The 25941-nt window shown below is 45.9% G+C and overlaps 1 protein-coding gene across 1 annotated transcript in view; it reads left to right on the top strand.

The window, feature by feature from the left end:
* The window catches only part of KLHL29 (kelch like family member 29), a 328883-nt gene that overhangs the window by 283448 nt on the left and 19494 nt on the right, over positions 1-25941 (top strand). The window contains exons 8-12 of the mRNA XM_026044925.1: positions 6481-6680; positions 12365-12624; positions 17161-17359; positions 17998-18180; positions 20080-20260. Of these exons, the coding sequence (XP_025900710.1) occupies positions 6481-6680; positions 12365-12624; positions 17161-17359; positions 17998-18180; positions 20080-20260 (1023 nt within the window). The remainder of the gene's footprint in view (positions 1-6480; positions 6681-12364; positions 12625-17160; positions 17360-17997; positions 18181-20079; positions 20261-25941) is intronic.

Below are 25941 nucleotides of genomic sequence, written 5' to 3'. Positions count from 1 at the left end.
AATCTGGGCAGCGGCACCGCGGGCCGCACGGTAATCCCGCTGTCACGCGTGTCCCTGGAAACCACCACTTGGGGCCGCCTCCAAACACCCGAGTTGCCCTAAAATGAGTCTCGTTGAGTCTCAGTGTCCCCCACGCCAGCAGGTAGCTCCAGGGATCAGCAGCTCATCCCCTCTTCCTCAGATCACCAGGAATTAGCTGCCTTGGGTCCGTGGATGGGAATTCACAGGCCCAGGTTGGTGTCCTGTCCCAAGAACCCGAACGGCTCTGCTTATGTTAGAGAAATATTCTAACAACACCCCATAAAGGAGAGACAGAGAACCGTCGCCTTACAAAATTAATTCTAATTAATTCTAATACTGATTGGGATCTTTGGGTGCTACCATYGTCATAGTAGTAGTAATAAATAATAATGGAGGTTATTATTTTAGTTTTGTTTCCCCTGTTGACATTGCAGTGGTGAGAAGGAGGCTTGGACAGACTTACCTAGATAATTACTTGTATAAATTCCACCACATTCCTAATAAATTTATTATCTGCATAATACCAGCTCGCCACTAAGCTGGTTCTTGAGGACATAATAATATCATGAAAACAAATCAGACAGGGGGTGGCTAAGGGGGTGAGCTCTTTGGTTTGACAAAAGAATTTTCTTTATTCTATCATATTCTTTTAAAGCTCCCTTCCCATCTAGTCCACCAGAGCCTACTTGCATCTTTTCTTTACTTCTATCAAACAGTAGTTCCCACCTCAGGCTATTTTGCCCCTTTTGCTTTGGTTGAAATAGGCTGCCAGAGACACTGGGAATGATGATGCTCCTGCACCCTTAATAAGTGGCCCCATGTTCTACTTCTCCACCTGCATCTCATGAGCTTCACTTCTCCTCTGGTTTGTTAACTAGGGCTTTTTCTGCCAATCCCTGGGTTTATGTGATGGCAAATTAGTCCAAACTGCTAATAATTACCCCTGTGAATGCACATGGTCWTGCCAAAAGTGGCTGGCCTGGGACAGGGAGTGTTGCTTGTACCAGCATCCCGGTAAAAAAGCGAGCAGATGGATTTGTTGGTCAGGTAAATCGTTGTGACAAATTTGCAGGGCTGTGTTTAAACAATGTAATTTATTTAATCTTGTGATTTTTACTAGTCCTTTACCATAATYGTGCAATAGCATCATTACACTACATGTTTTCTTCTCTCATGAGACAGATGGATAGTGGCTGAGGCTCAAAGATAATATTTATCTACAAGATAGTAAAACGAAGGCAGAGATTTGCAAGTTAATACATTCAGAGCCGATAAAATAATTCCAAAAGGAAAGGCGATGCTAGGATATAATTTATTTTTTTWAAAAAATCCTGTTTAATAGCACATTCAGTGCCTTATGACATACATATTGYGATGATGGTGCTCTATAAACGTCCCCTGCTGTCACCATTTACGTGATTGATCACCTTGCAGCTGCAGAAAGGCGAATAACCTCGTAAATACCTTGTGGACAGGACATGGGCAGGCAGCGTGGGGTGTGTGCTGTGCAAGTGCATGCAGGTGCAGTGGGGACAGGGTGCATTTCTACCCCAGGGGCATCTACAGATGCCCCTTTCTACCCCAGAATCTGCAGATCAAATCTGCAGGTACGGAAAGGCCCTTTCCCCATGGAGTGGGGTGGCTTTGCTGCAGGTTGGCCACGATGCAACCAAGTTTCTCTGTTGCTTCTCCCGAGATAAACACAAATATGGTTTCCAAACTGTTTAATAACTTTGAGGAYGGTGAAAAATCAAATAGTGGCGGGCTGAGGCGCAGCAATGCTGCTCTCTGCCTGGGTTTCAGTGCCTTGAGGATGATGTGATGTGTAAACGAGATGATCGGTCCGAATTGTGCAGACTTGAGCAGGAGGTTTTAATGAATCCGCAACTAACAGACTCTTAAACCTCATGAGAAGCTGCCAATTCCAGCCCGGAGTCCCAATCAGGGTAATTTAAGGGAGGTAAAAAGCAGCTTCCTTTCATTTAAGTGCTCTATCTTCCATCACGATCTCGGCTTTCCTGTTTTCCGTAGAGCGAGCGCTGCTCGGGAGGCAAAGCCATTTAGTTTGCACTGAAGCCTGCGGAGGGGCTTTGCTCCACATGGGAAGGGAGCAGCTCCAAAACACGGCTCGGGATACTCTGCATGGGGCTTCCAGCATCGGGCTTGACGTGGAGKYCCCAAAACAGGGAAGGTCTGAAGAGAAGCTGGTGGCAGGATCCCTAAGGTCTTGCAGGCGAGGCACGTTTTAGCTCTTTTCTATATGTTACCTTAAAAAAGAGACATTAATTCTGTCTTGTCATTGCTTTAAGAGGCTCCCTGTGCCTTTGTCTTCTCCAGTTTAAGCAGTTAAGTTCAAGGCTAGGTAGGCAGAACAGGCTCCAATGGCCTTGCCTTTAATTTATGCTGGAAAATGCAAGTAATTTTGAGGAATCCCACCATATCCATCCAGAGCGCATGGGTGCTTCGGCTTATCTGTTGTTTCAGCTCTGCTTGCACATTGTCCAGGTCCCTCCCCTTGCCAGGGAAAGGCAGGATTTGTAAATCTGCAAGAATTCCCCAACAGCCACCATAAAATTAAGCCGTTAAAGAGCTCTTGTACCTTGTCACAGACCTAAACAAACCCCTTTGCTGTTTAGCCCAAGATAAACATTTTAAAACTCCTGCTCTAAATCACTCCCTAATTTTAATGAGTTTATATATATCAGCCTTTGCCAGATTTTTGCTGTAGCCATTCTCTGAGATTACAGCAATGATAAAGTAAGGGCGAAAATTGTTTATTACATATTATTCTTTGGAAGCAAACTTTCCCCCCCAGAGGCTGGTGGGAGAGTTATCGATTTTCTGCCACCGAGTGAAACGTGTGACCTTTATAATATGAGCAATGATTAGAAGGCCAATAAAATGACATCATTCCGTTTAAACCCGGGGAGTTCACACAGCAAATAACAAAATGTGCCACACTTCATGATGTCCATGGACAATAAGGGAACACTGCCTGGATTCGAGAGCGGCAGAAGCACCAAGGCTCCCCAAAATGCCTGATCAAATATTTGGGGCACAATTGTCTTCATTCGTGCCTGTTTTCCCCTAACCAACAGYGTGTCCCTTCTTAAATTGAACAGAACATTCAATTCTAAATAAAATAATGTGGAGTTTAGAAATATTTCCAAATCAAATAGATCTTATTGTAAGACAGCTTTGGCCAGTTTGCTGCCATTACTCTAGAACGACTGGGACAGATAGGTTCAGGTATGTGAAGTATAACTGCACAGAGGTTATTGATTTTATCATGCACATTAAAATAAGGAGTGCAGAAAACTGTTTTAGTGAAGCCAAGAAAGGGATTCCACAACCTGCTTTAGTGAAATCACTTCAGGGAAGAAATTTATGCAATTTCTATATCTCCCTGCTCAGTCACCTAAGTATGTTCCCACACATATCTTTTTTTTTTAACTCTGTTTCATCAAAACCTCATTTTTTGACCCGTTAGGACCTGCTGTACCAGGTCTCCAGCCCTTTAGGGTTGGCTGCTTAGAAATCCCAAGCAAAACAGCTCTTACAGCACCGCTGAGGACRGCGCGGCGACAATTTTCTCTCCCATTTCTGGCTCATTGCGTAATATCAATAATCTCAGTGGCTTTGTATTATACTTGCCATAAGTGGCTCTCGTGATTGATTAAACGCCTTAGCTTTTCTTTGGCGTTTAATCAATTGCAGCAGCAGTTTATTGCTTGGCGCATTACAGAGTAAAAGAGATTATTACTTAATTATTCTGGGGAAAAAAAAGAAAAAAACAAGCAGCTCGCCGGCGTTGCCGACAGCGGAGCGTGGCCGGGGGGCCCAGGTGTCCGGGGTGGGATGCAGGGAAACATTCCCGTGGCCGCCACCAGTGCAGAGGAATTAGTGCCATAAATAAGGAGCTGCTTGCAGTGGGGCTGCACTCCCTGCAATGAGCTCAAGTCCGTCGCTTGCTGGGTGCCTCCTAATTTGCCTTAAATTATTGCCTTTATTGCTCAGCCCCGTGGTGAAGTCGCTGGCAGCCCTGGGTGCAGTGCCAGATGTGGGCACCGCTGCAGGGGATAACCAGATAGGGGGAAAGGCTGCAGGAACAGGAGGATGAGGGAGAGAAAACAGCATTTGGTGACATCCCCTGGAGGATCTAGCAACTCTTGTCGCTTGTTGGGCAAATCCACGTGCAAGGAAAGCTCACRGGACGGGGGTTCGGGGTGGTGTACACACATATGCATGCTGGGGCACCACAATCAGTGTGTATTTTCTTATTTCTGCTTGTGGAATAGCATGTAAYCCCATGGCATAACCATGCAAGGGTCATACAAGCTCTTTTCATTGGTGGCCAGCGATAGGACAAGGGGTAATGGACATAAGCTGAAACACAGGAGGTTCCATCTCCATATGAGGAGGAACTTCTTTCCTKTGAGGGTGACAGAGCCCTGGAACAGGCTGCCCAGGGAGGTTGTGGAGTCTCCTTCTCCGGAGGTCTTCAAAACCCGCCTGGATGCCACCCTGTGCCCCATGATCTGGATGTCCCTGCTGGAGCAGGGGGGTTGGACTAGATGATCTCTAGGGAATCCCTTCCAACTTTGAATATTCTGTGATTCTGTGAAGGGGACAGGCCGATATTTAGGATAAAAGAAATGGGTTTTGGTTCCTTGCTTTGCCACTGACTTTGTGTACGACCGTGGCAAGTGGTTTTGTTGGCCAGTGCCTCAGTTGCCCTTTTGGAGAATGGGAGTTGCAGTTGTTGGCTCCCTTAGGGAAGCACGTGAAAGGAAGGATTGCTAGATGCAGCTTCATTATGGTAAGGGAGAGCATATAGATCCTTTAAATAGCAAAAGGAAACCTCTGTAAGGCCTTCATACACCAGAAATTCATTTTAACTAAGAACAGAGCCCTTGCCTCAAACAGGACTAGCGCACAGAAGAGCAGTGACAAAGCACCTGCTGGAAAACTAGGAAAAAAAAATAAGTATTCCCCCAAATGATTCTAGGCGTTGCTAGAGAGCTGGGCGATTCATTCGTAATTTTTACCAGGGAACAGCCCCGAGCCCCGCGCGTTGCTTCCCCTTGCTCCGTTGCAGCCGTGCGGGTCCGAGCAGCAGCTTTCCAGGCAGCTCGGAGCGGTGGGGAAGGGCCCTGGCTCCCGTTTGGCGCCGGCCGGGCCGCGCGGGCCGCTGCTCCGCTGCTCTCGCGTCCGCCGCGCGCTGCCTCTCCCCCGCGCTGAGCCGAGCCCCGCTGGCTGCCCGGGGCGTAGGACACGCTCGTGTTTCCTTGAGAAGCTGCTGGATGGTCCTAACCGTTACAAGAGTTTGTTTTCTTGCTCCAACAGATCTCCCCTCCTTGACATTACCAAATTTCTTATCGCTTTTGTCTTTCAGGTGTCACCTGCCTTTAGTGTTGCAGACACATCAGCCAACCATGCGTTAGGAACGGGGCCCTTTTTTTTGTTGTTTTTAATTCAGTATGATTTTTATTTTTATTTTTTTTTTGTCCAATATTTCACAAGCACTAATGCACACTTCAAATGCAGGAGATACTTTGATTCCCCAAATTGTTCAGCACGTCATGCAGGAAAAACCGTAGGCCACAGTCATGAAACTCCTAGAGGATGGCTGCTGGCTTCCTGTGGCAGAGCTGGTTGTTGTCTTCCCCCTCTCCCTTCTCCGCTCTAACCATTTTGTCTGTCTATCTTGTCTCGTATTCAGTTCTCAAAGCAATTGCCATGAGGGGCTTCCTTTTTTTAGTGCCTAAAAGGGAACAATAGATTTTGGAGAATAAGTATATATATTTTATATGGCTGTGTGTACACGTATATCGTATATATCATATATATACTTTGATGTAAAACTTTGAGGAGTCCAGRCCAAACAGAAATTAATACCTATTATTGTTATTTCTGATGAAAAGGTCTTAAAATGTATCCTTAAAGGCACATGACATTTAAAATTATTCTCGTACTGGATTCCTGGAAAACTAGATGACCTTTTCTGTTGAAATTGAAGGGTTTATTTTTTCCTTAACAGTTATATTATGCACAGAAGATGAGATGTTAACCAAGATGTTAAAATGTATTGTTTCCCTTTGAAAGCTAATCCCGTTCCTCATTTTCATTAATGTTGGCTCATTCTTTTTTTTCTTATTCTTTCTTTCCTTTCCTTTTGTTTTGCAACTGTTTTTGCATGAAAATGCAGAGTAGCAATAAACAGATTTTCTGTAAAACTTGCTTTAAGACTCTTCTCTTTCAGATCCAGTAAAAGTCTTTAAGTTCAGTTAATTTAAAAGTCATATTCTTCAGTTCCGTAATGAAAAAAAAAAAAAAAAAAAAAAAAAAAAAAGGAGAAATGTAATGAGGCAAAGTGATTTCGTAGCCCTCACTAATCAGTAAGTGCCAACAAGCTGGGGGTGGCGAAATGTCCGTAATTTCACTGTCTGCTGTTGCCAGGTCTCCTCGAGATGGGAGCCGGAGCGGGGAGAAGTTGGAACTGGCCATGTCAAACCTCACCGCGGACGTCCTAGAGCTGCTCCTGGAGTTTGTTTATACAGGTTCTTTGATCATCGATTCGGCCAATGCGAAAACTCTACTGGAAGCTGCCAGCAAGTTCCAGTTTCACACCTTTTGTAAGGTCTGCGTTTCCTTTCTAGGTAAGAACCCTGGTATCTGGTCAGAGTTTGAGGTCTCATGTTAAGGTTTTTAAAGCGTTTTTATAATGCCTATGAAAAGGGAGTGAGGAAATCGGATATTAGATATAACGCAAAGCATGAATTCTTTGGGCTGAGAGCTGAGTTTAAAATGGTGGCATGGGGGCTGTTGGAAAAGGATCTAAAGAAGTGAAGCCAGTTGTTCAAGCAGCAGCCAGTTGACATCCCGGACAGACTCTTGTGGTATTTTTATACTTGGGATCATGGTGACATTTCATTTCACAGAGGTTGATCAGGCTGGAAAGCGCAGGCTGCCTCTGACATGACACCCAGCACTGGGTGCTCGGGCAGATGGATGGGCCTTGCACTGAAGGAGGTGGAGATGGTCTCCCYTCAAGGAGTCACATTCTGCAATTTTCTTCCATCCCTGAGAAATTCCTTCCACTCACTGTGTTCTTGTAGGCACAATCTGCTTTATCTACCACAAATTGAGTGGTCACAGGTTTGTTTTTGCACAGAGCAAGTGGCCTTCTCCTCATGGCCACATGAGATGTCTGATCTCCCAACCCACAGCATGGTGTGATCTTGCTCCATGCAGTTTCCAGCACAAAGTATTTCAAACTGTGTCTGTGGTTAACAGCTTAGTTAACAAAGCTTTTCTGGTCTGACCTGGAACCAATCATCAGCCCTATTTTTGTCGTGAGAGAAGAGGAACCAGAACTGTAACTTAACTGGAAAACGTGTTGGTCCCAATTCCTGCCTGTGTCACCTGCCACTTCTTCACTGGCAGCTATGAATTATTGATTAACATAATCTTATTAGTACAAAAAGTGTGAGCTTGACCTTGTGTGAATTACTTAAGTGTGAAATATTTTGACACACCTGATTTCTACTCAGGATTTAAAATATCTCCCTCAACCCCTAAAATTTTACTGGCGACGTTACCACCATGTTTCTCAGGGTAGCTTCTCATTTTACATCAGCATCTAAAACTACAGTGAGCAGAAGATGAGAGTCTAGAAAACGTTGCACTCATTTAAAAAAAAGAAAGAAAAAAAAAATCAAGTGGGTCTGATTTACTAGCATTAATTGCCACTACAAGGCAATTACTACTACTACTCCCCTGCTAGTGAGATTAGTGATGTAACTAGGCTGATATAACTGCAGTAGATCAGAAAAGGATCTGTGGTATTATATCAGTTCTTTCCAAATTTATATGTGTCACTTGTTTACAAGTATTTTCTTGAATGTGTGGGCAGTGGCAAAGCACAAACTATTCCTTGCGGTCCCACGAGGTTGGTTGTGGAACCTGAATGAGGGCTCTTGCTCCAGCATTGCTTTTCCCCAGCTTCTCTTCACCACCTTTTAAAAATGATTAGATCTTATGGCCTTTCCAGGAACAGAAGATGTATTTAAGTTGCACTATCTCTACAGATTCAGCCACAGAAACAAAATACATTTATTTCACTAAATCAATGTGAGATTTCCCTTTTCCGATATTTAATATATGAATTCAGTGAACCATGTTATGGTATGAAATAGGAGAGTTGGCTATAAGTTAAGTGATATATGGGGAGCCGCTGGAATTTTGTATTCTCATTTGGAGAATTCATGGAGTGTAATTGCTTATTTTTATTTATAGCTGCGACTGGATTGCTCTACAGAGATAGTAGAGCATTTGCCATCTAAAAAGTTCAGGGAAAGGTATTTTGTCTTCTTTCTGGCTGATTTTTTTTATTATTACTTTTTTTTTTCAGTCCGGGCCCTCTCAGCCCCCAAAGGAAAAACCATGGATATTGTAAAAAATACTTTTTGTTTTATTCCTCTGGGGTTTGTGGGGAATTCACCAATATAAGCAGTGCTTCTCTGCCATCGATAGGCACGTAAAAATTGGAAGAGAAAGAGAAGGAAGTGAAAAGAGGCCCAAATAAAAGTGAAAACCCAAAATGCCATAGGCCTGGTGAGCACAGCATGGCACCATCTCAGATCTAATGCAGATAAAGCTGTGGGGCTCCATGGGAATGGTGTCCAGCCAGCCCAGTCATCTCTTCTCTGCTGTGGGGTCTCATCTCTTCTGCAGTGGGGTGGCTGTGGGCAGGAGCACCAGAACCTACCTGCCCTTTGTGGTGGAGACCTGCTGAAAACGTGTTGGGAAAACGGTTCCCTTTCAAAGGGAGATTTCCCAAGCCACGTCACGAGGTGTCTGCAGCCACGGTCTCTCTCTTCCCCACATGCTGCTTTTGTCTAGAGCATGACAAATGACAACAGTTTCATGCTGGCTGATGCCGCAATGCTGACAAGTTAGTCAAGGTGCCATATGATAACCAGGGAAATGTTTGCAAACGGGTCAGGATTTCGTAGGTATTTCCTCCATCCAGATGGCTTAAGCATTGTGGATTTTTTTTTTCTCTTTTTCGTGTTTGTTTTCCAAAGAAGCTACAGTACCGACACAGTCATGGCTTAAATCACAACTCAGGAGATTCATCGGTGTCATGGTTTGGGCTACCACAGGAATGAGCAAACTGTGAGCTCCTACTTCAGCCTGCTGCTGAAAAAATAAAAGTTTGCTTCCTCCAGGCTAAAGGACTCGGTGCCTGGTACATTCATAGGGGAGAACAGGAAAGAGTAGGAGCTCCGACTTTTATAGTTTTTTTTTATTTCCTAGACCCTTTGGGAAAGGGCACAAGGACTCTTGGGAGGAAGGAGAGGCAGCTGAACTGAGGACCAGTGATGAGATCTCCATAGACAGGCCTCTGAGGGAGGAAGAAGAGGCTTTTGAGGTCCTTATGAACTCAAAAAATGTCATTTAGGCAATTGTTCAGCCAAGAGGGAATATTTTGGGAGAACCAGGTTGCCAGCAGGAGGGAAATTAAAGCAGCAGCCAAATCTAGAGACAGGAGAAACGAAGATCATTCTCCCAGGGGAACTGAAATCTTTGGAAGGTGAATGCATCCAGCTCTCCTAAACCTCTCAMCCGTCTTCACCTGCATTTCACAGAAGCATGAATAACCAAGCAATGCAAACTGTATCTAAAGAGATGTAAAGCACGATGAGGACGTGCAGGTTTCATGATAATTTTAGTGATATCCAACTCATCATCCACAAACCATCTAGCACATTATTTAATGCCCACGGAGAGGGCTTATGTCAGCCCCAGATCTTCCCCGCTACTGTTCCTGCAGCCTCACTAAGTAATCCTTCATGCAAACCATCTAGCTCTGACTTTATCCCAGCTCTTGCCTTCATCCCGCTCCCAGAAGCGCAGTCGGGGCAGTTTGTCTGGCTGATTAACACATGGGATCCCAGCCCAAAATCACACACCACAAGTGCAGGACATGGGTGGTTTTGTGACATGCATAGGAACTATATGATACCCGACCGTGTTCCAAAYCAGTGAGAATCTGCTGGATTAGATGCCATATCCTTAAAGCTCCCTCCTAAGTCAGTTATTAACTGTCCTTGAGTGTTGAAAATAGCTTAGCAGTCAGCAGCTGTGATCCGAATGGGCTCAGGATGAGGTGCCACCAAAAGGTATCGCTTCAAGGCCGGTGCCAGGGTGACAGAAACAGCGATTCCTGTAGCCACCTCAGCATCCGCAGGGAAAGGAGCACATGGGGCAGAGCTGGTCCTCAGCTGCCCCTTCCATGTCAGCCTCCAGAAGGGCCCCAGGATTGCAGGTGGGCTATATTGTCGAGTAGAAGTTCCTAAGTCATCATTTAGACTCCTTGTGTAGTCAGTGAAAAATCACAGGCATYAGTAGGACACAATTCTGCTCATCCTCAAGTAGATATAACTGTCAAGTAGATAGTTGTACTATCAAGTAGATAATATAAGAAAGACTGTCTAGACCAAAGAAAATGGGCCAGGACCAGCCCTTCTTCTGCCCCATGACAGAGCCCATTGCTCAGCTGGGACCTGCAGGAATCTTTCCCCATAAAAGCAGATCTAGTCCCTTGGGTGAAGACTCAACTWCAAGCTTTTTATTTTTTTCATCATGCACTAATAAATAACTGCATAAGGAGTAAAACACACTTAGTACCTTTATGATAAACCTTATATGCATCCATGGTGGGACAATGTCAGGTTTTCTGGCGTTTAGAGTTTGCCAAGTGACAAGGAGAATTTTGCTCCCTGTTCTGAGATATTTTTATCCTCTATATAGAATATAGGTATGTACACCTAGCTATAGATATATGTGAGACTGCATTTTTCAAAAGCAACACTGAAGACTGGCAGACCCAAGGCATCTTTTTTTCGGGGCGGGGGGCGTTTTTTATTATTTTTGTTTTTGAAAAGCAGAAATTTGGGGAGCTTTGTGCTTCCCAGCTTTTGGTTTGCAGCCTGGCGCTGGCCAAGCTTTGAGTGGCAGAAACGGGAGCTGCTGCTCCAGCCTGCCCGAGGAAATGGGGCTTGTCGGAGGCCCTGCAATCGCCTGATCCCCAATGAGATACTGGAGCCTCCGGATTGGTGAACCTGTAAAGAAAGAAAAAAACAATAAAAAGCATTAGAGGAAAAAAAAAGCAAAAACCACAAAACCCCTAATCTACTGCCAAATAGAGGAAAAAAAAATAGATCATAATCCTATTGTAATAAAAAGCACATATAGATAGTGCACGGTGGCATCCTGAATCAGATGAAGGCAGAAGGGGCGAGTGGGGAAAAGCCGTGGAGCCTTTTCAGGGGAGCTAGTCTGCTGGGAGCTGCAGTAGGAGAGATTTGGGCCTTTCTCACATTTCCATGCTCCGAAACAACGTGGTGGGAGACGGTGCTGCCCAGACTGGATGGATTTTTCCCCCRGCAGCGCAGATGCCCGCCCACGGTACCAGCACCAGCGTGATMCACTGCAGCCTCTTTCTCTCTCCCTCATCTTTCAGTTTTTGTTTTTCCTTACTCCTCTATCTTAAAACGCACTGTTAGTCATTAACAAAAGCTGGGAGGAAGCTGAGAGCTCCCTTTAGCACTGCTGGACATGGCAGCCAGGCAGGAGAGAGCCGCGTCCGACACGTGGCTTCCGTGCACCGGGCAGGGGAGCTGCTTTGAAACCCTCTGCACAGCGTTTCACAGACCCCGCTGGTATCATCTGTGCTTCACACAAGGGATCTCTCCATGTTCAGCAGCAACAAAGTTCCCTTAGAAAAAAAAAAAAAAAAAAAACAGAGGGATTTTTATTTTGTTTTTGATCCTTATTTGAAGTAGTTTGGTTGCTGAACGGGGCAGAAATTATCCTGAAGCGGCTACAGCACCCGCCGAGGTGCCCCCGGTGCTGTTTGCATTGGCTCCCCGGTGTCTGCGCCGCTGCTGCCATCCCTGCCGCTTCCCGGAGCGGCATCGGGGGCGGTGGAAGCGGCGGCGGCGGGCTCTTGGCTGCCTTCCCTCCCGCGGGAAGCCCCGGCTGCTATTCCTGCTCTCTCGGCGTGCTGGGAAGATTCGCACCCAAAGCAAACACCCGCAAAGAGGCGCTTCTCTCCCCGGCTGCGGCCGCTAGACGAACGCGGAGGTTTTATTTTAAGCCCCCATCCTAGAGCAACGCAGGTTGCTGCAGCTCGTTAACACCTCGAGATTCCCCGGGGCTGGAGCTGCATCCGAGCCACACTCAGCATTTCCTTGCATGGGCGCAAGGAAAACGGGGCCTCTCCCTTTTAGTAATTCCCCCTTTTCATGTGCTCCCTGTTCATGTTTCCTTGTAGAAAAACAGCTGACCGCCAGCAACTGCTTAGGGATATTAGCCATGGCCGAAGCCATGCAGTGCACGGAGCTCTACAACATGGCCAAGGCTTATGCCCTGCAGATCTTCCCGGAGGTGGCCAACCAAGAGGAGATCCTCAACATCTCCAAAGACGACTTCATCTCCTACATGTCCAACGACAGCCTCAACACCAAAGCGGAGGAGCTGGTGTACGAAACGGTCATCAAGTGGATTAAGAAGGACGCTGCAATCCGAGCGCAGGTAACAAGGAGCCTCGCTCTGCTGGGTGCTCATAAAGGCTTCTTTAAAACAGGAACCATCCCCATGCAGGTTTAGACCTGAGCATGAGTAGGAGATGGGATGGAAAGTTGAGATAAAGAGGGAAAAAAAGAATGTGTGTGTGCAAAATTTTTGTATTTTCAAAATCTGATCCCCATATCTGATCGGTTAGAATCCAAATCTTATTTGTGGCAAGCATCATACAAAGCCAGAGCCTGGAGCTGCTGGCTGCAGGTTTGGTCACAGATAAACAAGGAAGGATTAGAGTGGTGCAAGCCATTATTTGAGGAAGGGGATGCATTTTAGTGACACCAGGGGAAGAAATTATCATAAAATCAGTATTTGTTTTGATGCCACATGCTAAAAGTGTAAGTTCAGTACACAGAAAGGTTCTGTATCTTTCTGGCTGCGTAGATAACCCCTTGGGTATTATATATTCAATAGAGTTAGGCTCTGCTCAACCATGAGCCAGGCAGTCCACCCCAGCTCAAGGCACCCCGTGTGTTACTCGGTCTGAGCTGGAGAACAGAGAACTGGCTGCAGGGAGCAGCGGGCACTGTTCTGAGGACAGCCCCGACAAAATGTTAGTCTTGGGACCACAAACCTGCTTTGGAGATACCTAAAAACTTTCCTCGTGCCTTGGCTTGTGCAGGATGCGGCTTACACAGGTAGGGCTTCCTGCTCGTGAGGAGGGTGATTCTCCCCCAAAGGGGAAGGTTGTTTTCACCCTCTCCCCTCAGTGCTGGAGAGAAGCCAGAGGTGCTGGTTGATCATTGCTGGAAGGGCCAACATCTGCCTTGAGTATTTGCAAATTTATTTTTATTTTTTATTTTGGTGGGTTTTTATCCTCTCTCTTTGCTGCCACCACGATCGTTGTCTCCTCCCCTCTTCCTTTCCATTTTCCTCTTTGCTTTTCCCTTTTCTCTTTTCCCTTTTCCCTTTCCTCTGAAGTGCTGCATAGTTGACAGCAGCAGTTTTATTCACTTCTCCAAATTTCTCTGTGATGCTCCAGTTTCATGTATTACTTTACAAGGGCTGTGCATTTTTCATTTGCATTTATCCAGCAATGAGGGTCCTGGGTAAATTAATATTAAAGATACCAAGTAGCTAAATATTTTCTTGTCCAATCCTACCACTGAAGCAGGTAGCTCTCACTACCTTTTCTCCGGGCACAGCTTGTTCTATTACAAAGCTCTTACTTAAATAGCTACTTATTTTCTAAAAGCAGGAACTCGCTCTTGCCATGAAAAAATGCTGTCTTTACAGTAATGACTTTCTGCCTTTTCAGAACCTGGGAACTCTGAGGGTGGATAAGGAGAGGCCTAAATAATGTCTGATAAGGATGATGTCTTCTGTCTGATAAGGATGATGAGTGAAAAATCTCGCATTTGGGTTGAAATAAGGCCCACTTTGCTGCCCACATTCCCATGAAATCAGCAAGGGCGCTCGGGGCCCTCCGAGCTTTGCAGAGCTGGACCTGGCCACAGCGAACGCGAACCCTTCCAAGAGCTGTGCACGGAGATGTGGCCTTTATTCCCGGTTCGGTCGGGGGGATCCACTCAGCTCCTTCCCTTCCAGCTCTTTGGATGGGGAGCCAGCACACGAGAGCCACCAAAGCAGCAGGGATGACCCCTTGTGCATCCCGCAGATGGGTCTGCCAGGGCTGGAGACTTGCAGTCATGAATTACACCAGCCACAGACCCAGCTGGTTACACAGCACTGCCAGAGGCAGCTCCAGCAGATAAATCTCTCTGGATCTGGACTTCCCGGGGCCATTTCTTTGTATTTCCCCCCTCCCTTGGGCTGACAGGCCCAACTCTGCCATCACATTAAAGCAGTTTTGCTCCAGGAGCTCAGGTGATGGAGGTGCCCCCATGGCTGCTCCTTCCAAGCAGAGCATTAGTCCTTCTCCCAGGCACAGGGAGCGAAAGGCAAGTGCCCTTCTGGGTTTCTCATGCATCTTTCTTGGCCTAGGCCAGGTGAGGTTTGCTCAGCAGTGGGGTGGGAGAAGCTGCCATCTCTTTAAATCAGTATCTTCTGCCTCCAGAGCAGCCGTGGGCAGCCTCGGTGCCCCTTCTTCTGCCTTTGAAAAAGCTCTTTTTGGGTTATCAAATACTGCTGGAAGGCAAGAAGGGACCTGGGATTCGCTTGCAAGGCAAGGGGAAAGACTTTGCCCTGCTGGCTTTTAATGCTGCAATTTGTGCTCCCATGAAGTCTTGCAGTGCTGATAAAAGTGCTTGGTGGCCTTACAAAAAGCAGCACCTGAGACATGATCCACCTATTTAAGGCAGTTTGGGTCGGACACATGTGTAGGATTGAGTGAATATATGTCTGTCATCTATTACACTGGAGTCTGCATATGGCAACACCTCTGGAATGATTTTAGTGCTGCTGGTAGCAAAGGCACATGAAATGAGTCTGGCTCAAAGAAAGAGGCTGCAATGGGAGGTTCTTGAATACTTTGGTAGCTTCCCGTGCAGCAAACACTGTGTTCTGGCTCTCAGAAATCCCCTTGATTGCTTGTCATGCGATGGAAGGCTGGCAGACGGCTGACACCTCCGAAAAAGCTGAATTTTCTTTCTTTTTTCTTATTTATTCCTCTTCCTGACTGATAGACAAGATTGTAGGGTTTATCCCACCAGCTCTCCCTTTGATAAGCTTATTACAACTTTGGTGAACTCATGCAAAAAAAAAATATATTGTATAATGGAGGCTTTCCTGTGTGAAAGCCAGCATGGTCTGATGCGTCCGAACACAGGCAGAGATTACTGTGGGCCCCCACAGCCTTAACCTGACCTTATTCCCCACACTCTGTGTGGCCTTGGGCAACTTATTTTGCCTTTCTGTCTCCATTTCATCTGTGTAAGCTGCAAGGAAATGGTACCTGCCACGGGGGCCGTTGGGAGGATCCGCTGGGTAATGAGCCATATTTCTGCACTAATGGCTCATGGAGCTGTGCAGAGTGGAAAACCAGCCCAGCACTAGGGTGGGATGTGATAAGTAATAAGAAATAGTAATAAGTAAGTAGCAAATAGCAAATAGTAATAAGTAATAGTGGGAATAAGTAATAGCTCCGTTGTAAGGGTATTAAAAAGCCTCCTGTGAGCTCTGGGACGCTGGGAGGTCGCACTCTCCTAATTCCAGTGTAATTCTTATGTTCAAATGCTCATACCTAATAAATACCAGCATATACTGATCACTCAAGTTCATTACAGCAGGAAGTTCACTGGTCAGGTAACGTAGATGAGATCATTAAGCTTCAGGAAAGCAGCTGGAATAAGTAGAGAAGACACAGGTGAAGTCTGAAGTTCCTTATATCCCCCCTGGATTCAACAATTAACTTTTATTATAGAGGTTCCTTTGACTGGAAATCTGTTGAGTTGTCATTAAGGGATTTGGAGGCTACGTCTGTGCGGTGCCCACGGACCCACCACAGCAATTACCTAATGACCAAATAGAGCAGCAGCAACATGGAAATAGAGCCTAAACGGGCATATTTCCTAGACAGCAGCACGCAGATTGAGCAGGGTTCGATCCCCTTTCCAAACACTTTTAAAACCCTCATGGGATTAGGCTGAAGCAGCCGCTTGTTGGAGCAAAACCTTTCCTTCCCATGGCGCATGTAACAACTCCTGCGTTTATGTCTCAAGCTCAAATATGTTTCTTTAGGCTGAAAGCACAAAGGGTCCTTTGTAGGGAAGAGCTGAGACAGATGAGTTACAACGCAGAGGGGAAACATTTTTTTTTCCCTAACCTCTCCAGGCGTTGCTTCAAAAATGCTAAAAATCTTGAGAGCTTTCCAGTATAATATGTAAGGAGAAGGAAGTTTAAGTCTGTAGCAGTAAACATATTTCCTTTTAAAACTACTGCTGCAGCTCAAGCCTAGGCGGGCATCCTTTTAGAGGACATTGATTTCAATGGAGAAGAGATTTGAGAGTAGCAAAGATTATTTTTAATCTGATATTGAAGCAAGAAGAAAACTCACCCAGAGTTAKGGGAAATAAATGCAATGCCAAGAATGAAGAAGGAAAAAAAAAAGTCAAAAAAATAGAAAAAAATAGGTAAAAAACAGTAATAGCTATAGCTATGTAGACATTTCCTAGCTGCAGGAAGGAGGGAAAGAAAAAGGTGCACAACCACAGATGGTAACAAGACTGAAGCACTTGGCCGTGCTTATTTCAGTCTTAACCAGAAAGGATAACAGCAACAGGACATTTAATACAGTCCTAGTTAGTGGAGGTGGGAAGCCACCGTGTAGGGGAGTCACAAAGAGAAAGGTGGCAACTTGCCTCAGTCGCTTGAATGTTCTTCAGTCTGCAAAGGCGAMGCGAAATTCACACTCAGCTCCAGCGCGGGTGCAAAAAGTTCATAAAAACCTTTTGTGCCTTCTCGAGCCGTCGGGGTTATATATGTTCTGCAAAAAGACAGCACGGTGCATACACATATGTYGGTTTGCATTTATGAAATGCATTTTTTCTTCCTCTTTTCCCCTTTCCCCGCCACGTTTCCCCCTCGCAGTACGCGGCGGAGCTGCTGGCCGTCGTGCGCCTGCCCTTCATCCACCCCAGCTACCTGCTCAACGTGGTGGACAACGAGGAGCTCATCAAGTCGTCGGAGGCCTGCCGGGACCTCGTGAACGAAGCCAAGCGCTACCACATGCTGCCGCACGCGCGCCAGGAGATGCAGACGCCGCGCACGCGGCCCCGGCTCTCCGCAGGTAGAAGCGCCGCCATGGCCGCTGTGGCCGCAATGGCCGCCATGACCGCGAGCGGCCGCATGGCGCCCGTCACCGCAGACAGGGGCCCCCGCGCCCGCCGGGCGCCTCCTGAGGGGAAACCCCTGGAAAAACGTCTCCTAACGGAGGGGAGAGGGAAAATAAGGATGCAGAAACACAGCCGTGGCCCAAATCTCCTCCAGATATTAGCTGTGGAAATAGCTTCTTCAGGCTGAGGCCCAGGCTTTACCTGGATGCCTGGATACCCTAGTGCTTTCCAAATCTCCAGCAAAATTCCCGTTTTAGGCAGCAGAGCAAGACTTCAGCACTTCAGGGCTTCACCCACAAAGCCTATTGAAGTCAAGAACCGCTTTTACATAGAGAAAGCTGTTCATTTCCTTTCCCCTTGACTCATTTTAGCCCAGAGAGCGCCCTCCTTCCCACGTTATCCTCAAGACCTTCACAGCGATGCTCCCAAGTCCTGCTCACCTCCCACCCATACGCTCCCTTTCCCCACCCTCCCTGCTCGGATTATAGAGCCCAAACCACATTTTTACGCCCTCAGTCACAAACACTTTGCCCTCAGTGTGATTTTTTTTGGCCCATCACTTCTTTTGGCTGTCGCTTTCCTCGTATCCCAGGGGTGGCCGAGGTGATCGTCCTGGTGGGGGGCCGCCAGATGATCGGCATGAACCAGCGCGCCTTGACRGCGGTCACCTGCCTAAACCCCCAGAACAACAAGTGGTACCCGCTGGCCAGCCTGCCCTTCTACGACAGGGAGTTCTTCAGCGTGGTCAGCGCTGGCGACAACATCTATCTCTCAGGTATGCAGCAAAGCACGAGGTTTCCACCTGGCCACGCCAGCGCTGCGAGCCAATGCACAGAAAGGATATACCCAAAATCCCCTAAAAAAAAAAAAAAAAAAGGTGGAGGAGTTTCCCTGGTTTCACCCTCCTCCATGTCTCCACAGCCGTTGCACTCTCCCCGAGCAGCCGTTTTGGGAAAATAGGTCTGACAACCGTCAGACATGCAACGAGGTTTCACTGCCATAGTAACACAATTTAAGATATTGGCTGCAGTTGAGTCTAAATGGTGGGTTAGGGGATTTGAGACAGGCAGGCTGAACTGCTGAATATGTGACCTGCACTTACGGTATTTGCTTACAAGAGCATTCACGTTTCGTGCTTGTTGTTGAAACCTCTCTTTTGACAGTAGTCACTAGCCCTATAATCTTCTTAGTTGCAATGAAAGTGAGACCACGCTCCTTAAAAAAGGCTTTAACGACCAAAGCAGCTGCCTACRGCTTGTGCCGGTGGGATGAAAGCACCTGCGGATTTGCAGTCTTGTGGCACCTCCTTGGCGGGAGGGAGAGGAGCAGATTCTCACCAGGCAACGTGAGGATGCTCTGATGGCACCTGGGGGGCAGGTTTGGGTGGAAGAGGAGTCAGCATGGGCCAGGCAGACATGTCTGGACGAGAATGTGGCCAGGGAATACATCCTATGGTAAATCCCACCAACACAGCGTACAGGCCCTAAGGATCACTTCAAAATTATTTTGTGGTGGTTTTGCCCATCATCGTTTTTCTCCTGGAGCAAAGGTCTTCCACAGGGCTTGGGTGAGATGCTGACTTTAGTTATTCTTAGCCAAGGCCCTCCCCAGTATAAAAAGTCATTCTGGACTCTGCCTTACCTGCTAGCAAAATCCAAGGGATTCACAAGTGCAAAACTTATTTCAGCTCTTTACCTGATTCTGGATGAGCAAGCCTTGGTGCTGGCTGCTAGAACACGGGAGTTGGAGGTCTGCAGGCTTCACTGGAAGCCTGCCAGAGTATCAGTAGATCTTTTACTTTGCTTAAATTTACGTGACACAGAAAAAAAAAAAAAGAAACAAACAAATGAACAGATGGAGGATGAACAAAAGTAGGAATGAACTGAGACRACTGCAAAATTCCAAAGAGAAAGCCTGGTTTTGTCATTAAAACACAAAACTGAGACTCTGGTTTCTCTTCTTGGCTCAACCACTGACTCCTAGTGTGGTCTCAGATAAATCACTCCACTTTTTGGGGCTCCAAAATGAGGACTATAAGACACCCACCAAGCAGCTATGCTGGAGGCTTCAGTGAGATGCACAAAAATGCCCAGTGTAAATGTTTTACTTGAGCATCTTAAATGCTTTTCCAGGAGCTGTTCAGCCGCTTCTTCCTTTTATCAGCAAATCAAAAGACATAAGGAATTCAGCCCTGCAAATTAGGAGCTAAAGCTGCAGTGCAAGCACTTGCTTTATTCTACCCATGTATGTGCTGTTCCAATCCATCACTGCATTGAGCTTTCGAGATTCAGCCTGGACTGCATCTCGCAAGCCAAGATGGGCTCTGTCTTCTAGCACGTGCTGCGGTAATTTAATAGACTGGAGGTTATTTATGAGCGTTGGAAAGGGTCTGTCCCCTCCTGTACATGTCCCTCTTAGTCTGACATCTTGATTTCCTTGTGTTAGCTCATTTGAAAAAAAAAAAAAAAAAAAGGCCTTTGGGAGGCATGAATAAATGACACAGTTTATGCATCATCGGAACAGATGCTCCGTGTTGAGGGTGATTTATTTTAATTAGTCAAGTGTCATTGGGAGAGTTTTTGCTCTGTAGCTGGCTGTGCTTGCCCCGCGCAGAGCTACTCTGCTTCCCAGACCTCACCTCCTTCTTCCYTTTTCCATCCCCGCTCTGCGCCAGGGGGCATGGAGTCGGGGGTGACGCTCGCCGACGTCTGGTGCTACATGTCCCTGCTCGACAACTGGAACCTCGTGTCCCGCATGACAGTGCCCAGGTGTCGACACAACAGCCTGGTGTACGACGGGAAGATCTACACCATCGGCGGCGTCGGCGTGGCCGGCAACGTCGACCACGTGGAAAGGTAACGGCCAAATCTATCCCCTGGCTGGGGCTTTGACTTCCCGCCGCGTTAAAGACCACCTCTGCTTTTAAATGGCAACTCCAACGTGGTGCGGCTGTTAGAATCGGCTCTTAAAACCACAAGGGAAGGAAAATATGCAGGATTYGATTTCTTTGAGGGCGTCAGTGGAAACGGTTGTTTCAAAACCGAAGCAGATAGCTGCCAGTTTGCACGGTGGTTTGCTCAGGAGAGGGAGGAAAGGAATTCAGCTTCTTCGGATCCATCACACAACCGATAAACAAAACTGATTAAAAGCTTCACCAGCCACAAATTTGTGCTGATTTTGTTGTTGCTGTTGTTTTTCTTTCTTTTTTAACCAAGAAGAGCAGCAGCAAAGCAGGTTTCTGCCATGTGCTCGCTCGGTGAAGCGCCTGGCTGCAAGGCAGCTCCGTCCTCCTGGTGCTGGGACCTGCCAAGCTCACAGAAAAGCCACCGAGACATGGAAACAGTTCTGAATTCCAGGCTGAGAGGGCCTGAATAGAGACGGGGGAGAATGGAAATTTTTCATTTCAAAAAGAAGCTCAAAATATCGAAAAAAAAAAAGGCCATTCTCAAATTTAACTTAAGGAAAGAACAAAAACACAAAAGAAACATTTCACGAAAAAGAATTCCAAAACCAACTCATTTTATGTCAACCATAACATTCAGTGAAGGCTATAATATTTTATATGCTTAGCAATGTTTTCATTTAAAAAAACAGAAACCACTTGGAAATGGAATATAAAAAATATTCCCTTCTGAAAAAATAAATACAATCCTAACCTTACCCAAACACTTGTAGAAGTATTGTGACAATAGATTAGTGATACATTTTTGTAATTTTTTTTCCTTTTAGTCAATCTGGCAGATGAAAATGTGGGGATTTTTTTCTTATGGTGAGTTTAGTGGACCATTTAGTGGACTTGTTAATTTTTTTTCTAATTTCTAAAGGCACTTCCCCTCTAATTTAAGTCAGAAAGCATTTTCTATGGAAGTGGGAAGTGGGTGGAAGAAAGAGATTTAATTCTGCCCCTTGACGAAAAGCTAAATAACTTGGCTCACAGACAGGTGACTTAATAGATAGTATGCATTTATTTACTTGTTTTGATGAAATGATTTCTTTTTGTGTTTCCTCGGAGTCCTCATTTCTTCCTCTGCTCCCGTTCTCACCTTCTCTCTTCCCGCAAGCACCCAAAGCCCCGTTGAGCTGCTCGAGCTGGCGAGCGCAGCCACTAACTCGCGTTTTATCAAGCCCACCAAGAGACTTTTTTGAGGGTGGCTGTTAGACTTCTTACCCTTCACGCCAACACACGCTCTCTCTGCCACAATAAGGACATCTCGCTGTGGGAATTTATTAAAGCCATGGTCATAATTCATCTCCTCAGGTCTCCAAAGTGGCTCGTGAGAGGCAGCAATGGAAGAAAGYGCAACGTGGCCTCCTTTGGGTCATGCCATGAAGCGAGAGAGGTTTTTGGGGATGTTTTCTTGTCTGTTCCCCCTATTAAGATGACAGTGGGGAATTGCAGAAGTAAAACATGTCAGTGCAAGCTGCACATGCTTTGGGAAGGGTGTTGCAGGACAATGCTCTTAGAAATGCAGGTGAGAGAARGATAACTTTCTGCAAATTTGCACTTTGAAAGGATAGTATTTATACTTTTTAGTATAGTATTGTATTTAGTATAGTATTTATACTAGCATAAGTATTTATACTTTTGCTTTTATACTTTGCTTTATACTTTATACTGGGCAGTAGTTTGGGATGAGGCAGTATCTCACTCCCCACCAATGTGCAGACCCAGAGCACAAAGGCTGCAGTCTCTCACCAAAGCAAATCTTTGAAGACACAGAAAATGACTTTTTCTCCCATTTTTTGTCTTATTCCCCACTTGTTTTTGCTGCAGTTTTTTGAATATTTCATCCTAAATGGTGAAAACTTGACCAGGATGTTTTTGTTGTGGCTTTTCACTAAACAGATAATGTCAGGCTGTCTTAACTCTACCTGCCATTACCTSACTGCACCTAATACATCTACTGCACTATTAGAAAGCATTAAAGCAAATAGGAACCGCTGGATTCCTAATAATTTATGGGATTAGCTCCRTGCTCCATCGTTTGGGCTTTCAGTTGTGTCATTGCTGCTCAAGGGCGCTGCCTCCACAAGAACCCCACCTAAATCAATGGGTGTTTTCCCATCAGCTTCAGTGGAATTCAGATTTTTTTTACCCTTCATCTGCCATTTGGTGACAGAGAGACAGTAAAACTCTTATTTTGACAGCGAACATTAGGGGCCTGTAACAAACAGACAGGTAGGAGTCATTCGTTCCTCAGGTTAGAGCAAGGTGGAGTGCCAGGCGGGCTGAATTATAAATCCATTCTCGTGCGTATACACGGGTCTGCATCTGAGRAGAGTTATGTTTTGGGGAGTGAATATTTAGGGAAATAACAGAGCGGCGGCAGCTCTSGATCAAGCCCCTCTGGCGAGCTGCTGTGTGACAAGAAGCGAGTCATTAGGTATGAGGCGAGAGCCTATTGCACTTCCCGGCTCCCCCTGAGATAGGAGCGGAGCGGGGAGGYGGGAAATGGAGTGGATCAAGGAACTAGGGTTTTAGATAATGGATGGGCCTCGTAATATATGCAATTTGAGAGACTGCCGAGGCTGGCAAGCTAATCTGTGTGCCTAAAAGTGGGGAAATGTGGGCGCTTTGTGGTTATTCTCTGGCTGAAGGATGGAGGGAGATGGATCCCCTTGACCTGACAGCACTTCTGCAATAGGGTTGTCTTAAAATGGGGAGATTATTTCAGCTGGCAGCGGGCGCTGGGAAGGCACTCAGGAAAAAAATGAAATGTAAAAGTAAGCTTTATAAGCTTTATAAACTGCTTCAGAACCCACTGTTTTATTGATGGCTTAAGAAAATTAAATATATAGCCTTGTCCAAGAATAGTTTATTAAGCTCCTCAGAAGAGTCAGAAGAAAATAAAAAAAGGCAAAACCCAGTAATCCGTAATATGATTTTAAACATCATGTGAATCATCTGCAGAGCAGATCAATGTGACTCCATACAGCTTTATTTTAAATAGTAGATTTCCTGCAAACAGGATTAAATAATATATAAGAAACCGGAGAGTGGTTGGCTCTAAGATACTGACCACGATTCAAGGATTTTATAAGTGTGAATAAATGAAGATACTCACGAGGCTGCCTAATGTGGAAGGGGAGAAGCCTAATGTGGAAGGGGAGAAATTAAGAGGCTGCACTGGGGGCAGAAGCAGCGTTTTCAGGTATTTAGAGAGATCAGAAGTGAACAAGGCAGAGAAGCAAATGACACAGCAGGAGGTGAAAGGTTTTTCTGCTGTAGCTATCGGGGTTGTAGCAAAAGAATGAGAAAGTGGGCGGTGAACAACATGAACATAAAGAACAGGATCATGCCTGTAGGTGTAAGCCTTTGGAAAGGGTGTTTTKGAGTGCGCTCTCCACCTCAGGCTGGATTTTTGGAGCTTGCTGGCTCTTCAGTGTCTAAATAGCACCTGTGGGGACGGGTGAGAGCCCATGGCCTCGTGCAGTGACAGTGGGACACCCGTGTCCCACACGTGATGAAAGTGGGGAGCCTTGAAGGGCTGCAGGGACTCATCTCAGAGCAAGGCAGGGGCATTCCGTGAACATGGGCTCCAGCCCATCACRTGCCAGGACTGCAGAGCCGGCCCGTCACATCCAAGGGACCCGTCCTTGAGGCCCAGCAAGCAAAAGCCCTCATGGTGGACACAGCAGCAGGGCTGGAGGGAGCCATGGAGGAGAAGGAAGAAAAACCCTTTGCTTGGATTGAAGCCAGTTCCCATTAAGTCTCCGTCTACGGCTTCAAACAGGACAATCAAATTCAMAGCTTGACTAATGGGAAGAGATCAACACGATTAGTTTTTCACATCGGTTCCCTCCATGCTGGCCCTAGGGTAGAGCTGGGTGTTGACGGTGGYAGAAGATCCTCCTCGCGCTGGGGGCGGTGGGGCCAAGGCATCACCAGCCCCAACGTGACAAATGGAAAGGCCAGAGGGTGGAGAGGTGAAGCAGTTGTCATTATTTCCTACCCCGGAAGGTTAGAAAGACTCAGCTTCATTCATTTTTGAACCAATTTAGTTAATCTGGTGCAAATCCCTGTGTGAACACATTAAGAGCTGACTTGAGATAAACCAAAATGATGGAAACCTGCCTTGCAGTGGGAGACTTAAGAAGCTTAGACTACTTAGTTTATCCCATAGAAGGTTAAGAGGAGACTTTATTATTTTCTGCAAGTCTGTATGTGGAGGAGAGAGATTTGATAGCAGACAACTTTATAATCTAACAGGAAAAATAAAATTGCTATCCAGTGGGTGGGAGCTGAGGCTAAACAAAAATGAGATGAGAAATCAGCTCTACAGTTTTACAAGGAGGTAATGAACCAGAGGAACAAATCCAAGCAGATTGAAGGACTTGAGGGATGRAGAGAAATTAGGTATCAGGAGGCCTTAAAGGTACCTATGTCTTATCTTGAACCCCAAAGAGAAGTGAGACACTTGGTTAAGMGGATTGCTTTACTGGACCTATCCAAAATCCAAGATAGTTGCCTGTGTTAGATGGACAAGGATTGGTTCCCATCTGCTGAATGGCTCAGAGAAGGTGTTTAGAAACCAAAGGATGCTCAAGACAAGAACACTTGCCTTAAGCTGCTCCTCTGCACCTGTATCCTTGTAGAACTGCAGCATTTGGCTCTCAGTGGATAAGGTGAAACTGGCTGGTTTTGGTTCCCCATAGCAGGCACAGAAAAGCAGGAGGCAAAAAGGCCACTTCTGTCATTGCAAGAACATAAACAGAGCAGTGAAGGTGGGAGAAAAACTGGGTACAGAGGACCTGGGATCCCCACCATGAAATTCATCCAGAAAAGGCACTATTTATCATTTGAGGCTTTCTCCAGCATTCCTGGACAACATTGTCCTCACCCAACCCATAACAGAGCTGGAAGCTATAACCTTTCCTTCCCCTGAACACACATTAGAAAGACCAGCAAGGCAACTACTGTAATATCCCGGCAGCTGAGGAATTACTACATCAGTATCTTCCTCAAATCTCTGTTTCTTTCACTAATTTTGCATGAATTATAACCTATTTCTTAGCCGTTTTTCCATTTTAGTAATAATAGCTATTAACAAGTTACCAAACCCGAAACAGATGAAATAAATAGGTGTATTAGCAAAGCRTAACCCGACAGCAGTGTATGAAGCTGTTGATATTATGTGACATTTTTGCATATCTGCTAGGATGGGAGTTCCATGAGTGTTGTAGGCAAATACAAGAGATCCAGCATATGGTGCCTTACATTTAAGAGCTCTTTATGTAGTCAAACACGAATCTGCAGGCATCTTTTCGGTGTCAAAAATCAGCCCAACACAGGTGGGCCCCTTGGTATGTTCCATATTGTTTAACCTTGTTCTGTTTCACCTCTTTGATCGCTTTGTTGTAGGGGAATTTAATTGCTCAGTAGCTAATTTAGAACGTTGTAAATAGCTGTTCTCTGTGCTCATTTTAAGGGACTTCTGCTCATTTTGTTAGTTAAAATTCCCCTCCCTCATACTTCTCCTTTATTTATATTATTTATTTTATTTATATTAATAGTTGAATATAAGTATTAATTATT

Source organism: Nothoprocta perdicaria, unplaced genomic scaffold, assembly GCF_003342845.1.
Source record: "Nothoprocta perdicaria isolate Ctin4 unplaced genomic scaffold, notPer1 scaffold_39, whole genome shotgun sequence".
In the NCBI taxonomy this organism is placed as follows: Eukaryota; Metazoa; Chordata; class Aves; order Tinamiformes; family Tinamidae; genus Nothoprocta; species Nothoprocta perdicaria.
The sequence above is the reverse complement of the archived record's forward strand: the minus strand, read 5'-3'. Positions and strand labels throughout refer to the sequence as shown.